The 7,687-nt window shown below is 39.5% G+C and overlaps 2 protein-coding genes across 2 annotated transcripts in view; both read right to left on the reverse strand.

Moving 5' to 3' along the window:
• Positions 1-2,396, reverse strand: part of LOC125314105 (tRNA-specific adenosine deaminase 2-like) — a 55,793-nt gene extending 53,397 nt beyond the window's left edge. The window contains 3 exon segments of the mRNA XM_048275573.1: positions 1,233-1,265; positions 2,164-2,210; positions 2,213-2,396. Coding sequence (XP_048131530.1) covers positions 1,233-1,265; positions 2,164-2,210; positions 2,213-2,396 — 264 coding nt within the window.
• Positions 2,397-5,831: 3,435 nt separating this feature from the next.
• Positions 5,832-7,272, reverse strand: LOC115731701 (TMV resistance protein N-like; the record flags this gene model as incomplete). Its single annotated transcript, XM_048275574.1, has 2 exons — positions 6,974-7,272; positions 5,832-6,249 (listed from the first exon to the last, which is right to left on the reverse strand). Coding segments are annotated over exons 1-2 (717 nt in total), but the record flags the coding sequence as incomplete, so codon positions are not given.
• Between the last annotated feature and the right edge of the window lie 415 nt (positions 7,273-7,687).

The following is a 7,687-nucleotide window of genomic DNA, read 5'->3' on the forward strand; positions in this document are numbered from 1 at the left end:
TTTTCAGACCCTCCGCCACAAGTATGAATGACCCACCTCAAAGGTTCGGTATTCCCGAGGTCATGGTGCCAGGGAGAAGATGGAGAAGTTGTGGAGCCTACGGATGCTGAGTAGCCGCTTGAAATAGCGAGGACGAGGCATAGGATAGTTGGTCTCTTAGTTTTGTAGAGTGTTGTATTTTGATTGTGTAGCGGGCTTCGACCACATACTTTTTTTCTATAGGTGGTCACGGGTTTGTACAGTGGCCCCCGAAGCCCTAGGTTTGGAAAATTGTGTAGAACATGTGGATATGCATATAAGTTTGTTTTTATCGTCCCAAGTCATCGTGATGTTAATTGTTTCTGTACGGGGATTTGTTTTTGCTTCCACATGAATTTGTTGGCCTTTGGATCCTGGAGAACCGTACATAAGTGTGGCCGGGTGGGATGTCGACAAGCTCGCGGGGTTCGGGTCGTGATAATGTCCTTGGAGAACAAACAACGTGCTGCAAACAGAGCATACTCTTGAGTCTTTTACTATGGATGGGAAAGTTCTTGCATAGAGCTATTGGCACCGGTGATCGGACCGAGAGAACATTTAAGGATGACTCGTTTACTAATACTGGCTAGGATGGGTTTCAATCAGCTATATCTTCCAAACATTGCATATGAACCATGCTCACCATTACAACAGTCTCGGGCTCTCTATCATGATAATATGCACTAATTAAGGCTAGTTTTTGAGCTTCCCAAGGTGGAAATTGAGCAAGGCGGTCCTTTATCTACAAAATGCATCCTCTTGCTTGATGTCGTATTAAGAGCAGATTATTAAGAGCAGCATATGTATCAATTTCTACCTTTTAAAGTCGGAGATTTCATGGCGGCACGGTAAATGAGTTTCTTCTTTCAAAATAATAATTCAAGAAAAAGACATTGTTAAATCTTGCTCAAATCACAACGAAACAGGTCCTATTTCACTACGTAAATTAACTTCTTTTATGTCAACAAAGTCCGAGTAAAAATTGATGAGTTCTGGAGAAGCTTAGGAGACATGAAACGCTAGATTGAAGAAAAATCATACTGGAAAGACATGCCATACACCACAATTTAGCAAGCACATGCCCTCATGCATGCAAGAAGAGAACAAACTAATGTTACCTTAGCTTGAATTACTTCCCAGAACTGTAATTTTTTTTTTTTAAAGTAACATATCCGAAATGCACCTGGTTATTGAAAATAAGTTTCTTCCTTAACTGGAACTTCAAGGCTGTCCAAAGCAAGCTTTGCCTTACATAAGAAAAGCAAATAGGTCTTGTTATTGGTTAGGAGAACAAAAATATAAGAGCCGGAATTTCTCTCATATGTGCATACAGACAATTCGGGGTGGAAATCAGCATCAAGTGCCGGCGTAGAAATATTTCAGTATCAATAGGCAGCAACTAATTGAAAGAATCCATGTCTCATAGCTATAAGATCAAGATGTTGCAGGTCTTGTATAGTATACATGGAATGAATCCATGTCCCGTGACTCTTCTCTTTTTCCTACCCACAGTCCAAAGAGCGAGAGAAAATAACCACCTAACCGGTTATACGTGGGCACAAGCCAATGCTCATGTTCTTGTCATGCCCTAAGTAGAATTGATTTCATTTCTCCCTTGTTGCCAAAGTAAAAAAATGGCAAAAATGACTACGATTGTCAAGCAACACTTGGTGGTGGCTTGCCATCTCCCCGCATCTTCTTCATTCCTCTATAGTTTTGCCTCTTCAAGTGCACGACAAAACTTAGCGACAGAGTCCTATGCCGGTAACCGAAGTTTCTCAAAATTCAATTGTCCTGTCAAATCGGTCACCAGCTGCACATCTTTATGCTTGATAGCTACATACTACATATACTAGACACGTCAAATGCACCCCCAAATCTCTCTCTCTCTCTCTCTCTGAAGAAATGCTATACCTTCTATGGATTGTCACGGATTTTGCAGCGTGTAACGTCGATTACCAGTGAATTCCCTACCAAGCATCCACAGACAAAACTTACGAAGAAACACTAATTCAACGCCTCTCAAGCAAATTGAACAACACATTCTTCGAGTTCCCCCACAATTGCAGCACCAAATGTTATCGAATCCAAAATCCAGCTCAAGTATCACATCAACTAATACAATTCGGAGGTGCCAGGCTTTACACGATCTATAGCACGCCGAAGGAAGCCCAAAAGCTGAGGAGAGAATGGTCATCCGAAGCTACGTCATCGGTTCCCACGGATTCGGACGGCGGAGGTAGTCTGCCGCCTCCGTTCACCCGGCTCCATCGCCGCCGGTTCGCTGGTAACTCTATTTCGGGAAGTTCGGTCGCTCGCATCCGTCGCCGTTGGTTCGCCGGTAATTGATTTCGGGAAGTTTGCTTGCCAGCCTCCATCGCTGTCGGTTCGCTGGTACGTCTATTTCGGGAAGACGAACTACTCCTGTCCGTCGCCTCATTTTTTTTTTTTTTTTTTTCGTCCAACGTTGCCGAGATTAAAAAAAAATTCTTCAAGAGAGGAGAGATAAGGCTTAATCTTATTCAAATCTTTGAAGCCTTTTTAAATAGTCAAACGCATAACAAAAACAGCACCAAAATAGGATCCATAACAACCATGATCTCCATAAACCAACTACTCCACTAATTCCCCAAAACAAGGACAACAGAAAAAGAAAGACAACTTCAACAGCCTGAGTGGGAAGAAGAGCGATCGTGATGCTGAGCGTGGCGTCGGTGGAAGCTCGGGAATCTCTTGTAGTTGACGGCATTTTGATCTTGCAGCATCCAATAGGGACAAAATACCACGCTCATTGAGGGATGCAGCATCGGCAAGGGTCGGATCCCCACCCATGTCAAAATGTACCGAAGGGGGAAAACGGGAAGGATTCTCCAGAACGTCTATTTGGCATAGATAACTTCCCGCAAGCCATAAATAGTTTAAATTTGAAAATCCGGTCTTCATGCAAGGATCAGCTACATTCTCTTGCTTTGGAAACCCGATTAAATTTGGGCAACCCGCAACCCCCATATATCTAAGTTTTTGTAACTTGTAAATGCTAGGTGGAAGTCTCACCAAATTTTTGCAACCACCAAGAAAGATATCCTCCAAAGAGACAAGATTTTCCATTGACGCAGGAAGTTCTTTAATAGCAGTGTCACTTAAATTGAGATCCGTGAAGGCTTCAAGTTTATGTGGAATATCGGGGAACCTTTCCAACTTTCTGCAGCCGTAAAGATTGAGACCATGGAGATTTTTTGACTTGAGCTCCTTTGGAAAATTGCGAAGTTTACGACAAGAATTTAAACTCAACTCCCGTAGCTTGTCATGATTTGCAACAGATTCGTGTACTTTTACCAAGTTTATGCACCTAGTGAGATACAATTCCTCAAGGTTTGGAGCACATGAGATGTCGGGCATACAAACTAGTGAGCTGCAATCAGTAAAATTCATGTACTTCAAATGTCGGAATTCCTGCAGAAACGGCGAAACTAACTTGTTATTGAAAGTTACTATGAACTGATATTATGAGAATTATAATTGTATCGTGAAATTAGTCAACACTTACAAAATCTACCAGTAAATACAAAATCTATACGTGTATCGGGTGAGAGATTGAAAATTAGATATAGTCAAATCAAAACGCCAATGAATATTGATTAGATGCTGGCCGCGTCTCCTGCTATGTGGCAATCAAAAAAGCCAAGTGAAAGTGTTACATGGTGAGCATCGGAGTGACCATTTTATGTATAATCAGTTAAAGTTAACATTCTACCACGATGAACTTTTTCCAAAAATTAAGAAACTTTTAAATTTTTTTGAATTCATGCAAAGCCAATGAAACGAATTTTGGAAACCATTATGTAAGAAAAAAAATATAAGATTCAACACAAAATCTGGGTCTCCCTTTAGATTAAGAAACTAGTGGTAACTACTAAATCCCTAATTATATCGGATTACGTGTAAACACGGTACATGCATTACTGGAATATTTTGTCACATCTATTTGGAAATTCTGCAACTAACAATGCCTTGTTTTGTAGTCCGGTGCATTCAAACCTTCAATCGAGCTAATTCTATTGATGCGGAACAAATACGGCCGTCAACCTATGTGCATTGGGTAAGGTAAGGCTCCATCACTTGATGACTAGTTTGAGCAGAAGCTGCTATAATTATGATATTTGATTTGCCACATTCAAATCAAACGCTTGACCATTCAGCTAGCGACTCCTTAGATGATTTTACTTTTATACACAAGATCAACGGGCTCACTCTTCGTATTTTTGTTTTCTTTATATGCTATCATCGTACCATTTTTCTATAAAATAAAAAGGGTTATATGTAAATAAGCGACACAATAAGAGTGAAGTTACATTCCTACTTTTAAGGAATTTGAACCTTCTTTTATTCCTTCTATCACTTGTACTCAATTACATATTTTATAAATACTATCTCCATAGACAGACAGATGAAATAGGTTATTCTATGTTATCTCTCGCAACTTTCAATAGCATAGTTTGGATTTTCTCTCAATGCAATGACATTCACAATAAATTTTCACATCTTGAAATGCCTTCCTCTTCTGCGTATATTTATAAGATTTCTTTGTGTGGTCTAATTATTTCTAATAAAGTTGTTCATGCTTGATTTTTCAAATGCCAATTTTGTTGCACATAAAATATTTCTACGAGTAATTAAAAAGTCAATTTGAAAGATGGAGAAGTGGTTTCCAAAACACGGGAACACCGGGGTAAGAGTATATATAATACACAAATGTACTCACCACCAATGGTTTTGGCACTTTTGTCATCTTGCCTCCGGGCATTTCAAGTCCCACTAATTTATTTGGACCAGAGGAAAATTCTGGAATCCGAGGAGCACCGGACCGGTGAAACCATTTGAGCCAATGTGGAAAGCATACGGGAACTTGGAAAGAAACATTCCGCAAAATGAGCAATCTCAAGCTTCTCAATTTTGTAAAAGCATCATGACCGATAGATAGCTTTATTGGCACAAGTGGCTTCAACACTATGGCTTTTACATCACAATCTCCCTGTATGTACAAGGCTTTTTAAGTTATGCATGTTCAGTAATTTGAGTCAAAAGATGAAAATCGAAGTTTTGAGCTTATGTGCAAGTCTTACCATGTCGCATGACAGAACATCAAGAACATCCTCATACAGCCATAGTCTGCTGCGTCTCTTGAGATCGACGGATTCTTGGTTCACGATATCTTTACCCATCAATTGAATCAAGTCATGCACTTGTATGTTTTCGGACTCATTTCTTATCAAGGACCTCTCAATGAGAATTCGTAATCCTATTACTGCATTCGGATCACAATTGTTGAGAACTTTCTCAACGTCATAAAATCGCCACCCCTTAAAGAAGCGGACGATGTGGAGAAAAATCTCTTTCTCGTTTGCCTCTAGTCTATCATAACTTATTTTGAGCACATCATTGATGTCTTTTGTAGGAATTTTAGAAAGGTTGTCTAGCACACTTTCCCATTCATCTTGTCCTCTATCACATAAGAAGGAACCCAGCACCTCAAGTGCTAAAGGAAGGCCTTTAGCATGATCCAAAACACCATCCACTAGATCTGTCCCGATTTTTAATTTGTGGTGTAGAGGAAAAGCATGCTTACTAAGCAGCTCATGAGCTTCACTGTTATCCAGTGCCTTAACTTCATACACATGATCTTCATCTATCCTGGGAGTCAGCAAATGACTATCTCTTGTAGTAACAAGGATCCTACTCCCATTACCAAACCAATTGGCTCTTTACGCTAAAGCACGTAATTGATTCAAGTGATCCATGTCATCAAGGATGACAAGAACTCTTTTATGACGAAGTCTTTGTTGTATTAGATTAATGCCTCTAGCGACATTGGACATCGCTAATCTTTCTTTAGGTAATAATATATCGTTTAGTAATTTTTCTTGCAAAGTAACTAAACCATTGCGATCTTTTGAATTTTCTCGAACATCCGCCAGAAAACTCGAACCTTCAAATTGTCTGAAAATATCATTATAAATGGCTTTCCCTAAAGTTGTCTTTCCTATGCCTCCCTGTCCCCATAATCCCACCATGAGAACATCATCTTTAGACTCGAGGTTCAACATTGATTTTAGCTTAACCACTCTGGAATCTATCCCAACTGGATGCTCAGCAACATGTAAAGGTGTTCGGGCTAGGTGAGTTGTCGAGATCTCCTTCACAATTTCTTGTATAAGCTTTGACTCATCATCTCTAACAAAAGAAGAAAAAAGAAGTTGTACCATCGTTTTTAGCAATTGGAGATAAGCAACTAACGAGCAATCACCAGCCAACAATAAAAAAAGCCAAGTTGTATGTTCTATGGGTAGCCACATGTGATTTTTCGAGCTCAAAATGTGACTTGTGATAAATTTAGGACTTGGCTGACCAAAATTGAAAATCTATAGAATTAATAGACCAAAATGAAACGTGAAGACCTCAAATAGCCAACAGAAAAAATGTTTAAAACTTTTATTAAACTTTGAGGAGGGCAACAAGGATCCAAAAGAAAGAGCTACAGACCTCAGCCAAATGAAGCGTGGCTTAGCAAAAGCTAAAGGCAGAATTCTAACGTTCGAGTTACCAGCTCTCATTCGATTTACTTACTAACTTTTTTTTTTTAATTGTCGACCTCTATTCTATTGAATTATCAATTTTTCTTCGATCAAGTTACCGACTAATTTTAGGTTAACAATTTTCGTTTGGGTTACTTCCCAAGTTTATTTCTTCTTTTATCTATCAAATTTTCTTACCTTTTGCCAAATTTTATTTATCTTTCTTAACTATACTTAATTTTACCAATTCTTTCATGAAATTACTAACTTAGCAACTTAAGAATTTTCAGGAATCATAAGATGAAGCATCTATACATACAGTTACAATCATGTGTCCGTAGATCTATTTATTTCCTAAAAAATATAGACTCCACTCTACTTACCCATCATTCAAATGCCACCCGGACAAGTTACCGGTGTCAAGAAGAGCTTCTTTCCATTTCTTCACTTTCTCTGAATCTTCCCCGAACTTGGACTCATGCTTAGCCATAGCAATCTTATAACTCTTTCTGCCCCCTCTCACTTCATTTGGATTCACTTTATAAAACACTGGTAGAATGGAGATGTTGTTTTGCTCCTTGCACTCCATAATCTTCGCCATCTCTATCAGGCACCATTCTGACGAAGCGTAATTCTCAGATAAAACAATAATTGCGATGCACGACTCTTCGATGGCCTTCATAAGCGTCGATATATTGTATCCCTTTTTTAGTTCCTCGCTATCCCGGAAAGTGTATATTCCAATCCGGTGTAAAGCTTCGTAGAGATGGCCGACGAAGTTGTGACGTACATCCTTGCCTCTGAAACTCAAGAAGACGTCGTAAATCTTTTTGGGTTTCGATGAAGAAGCCATTGGCCAATGGTGGAGTTGGACGATCAGCAACGACTATTAGCTTAAGATTTGATAGTGTTTTCAGGTTGTTCGTTCACCACCTGATCTTGTGGATTTATAATAAGGGGACAGAGATGCATGACTCGTTTTAGTACTTAGGAAAATGGTGTGAAGGTCTGAACGCATGGACTTATTGTTGGTCGAAGACCGCGTTCCACCGCGTCATTCGGACTGTCAGCGTGACAGAAGCTTCTCTGATGGACAG

The sequence above is a fragment of the Rhodamnia argentea genome, chromosome 3 (genome assembly GCF_020921035.1).
Source record: "Rhodamnia argentea isolate NSW1041297 chromosome 3, ASM2092103v1, whole genome shotgun sequence".
Classification (NCBI taxonomy): domain Eukaryota; kingdom Viridiplantae; phylum Streptophyta; class Magnoliopsida; order Myrtales; family Myrtaceae; genus Rhodamnia; species Rhodamnia argentea.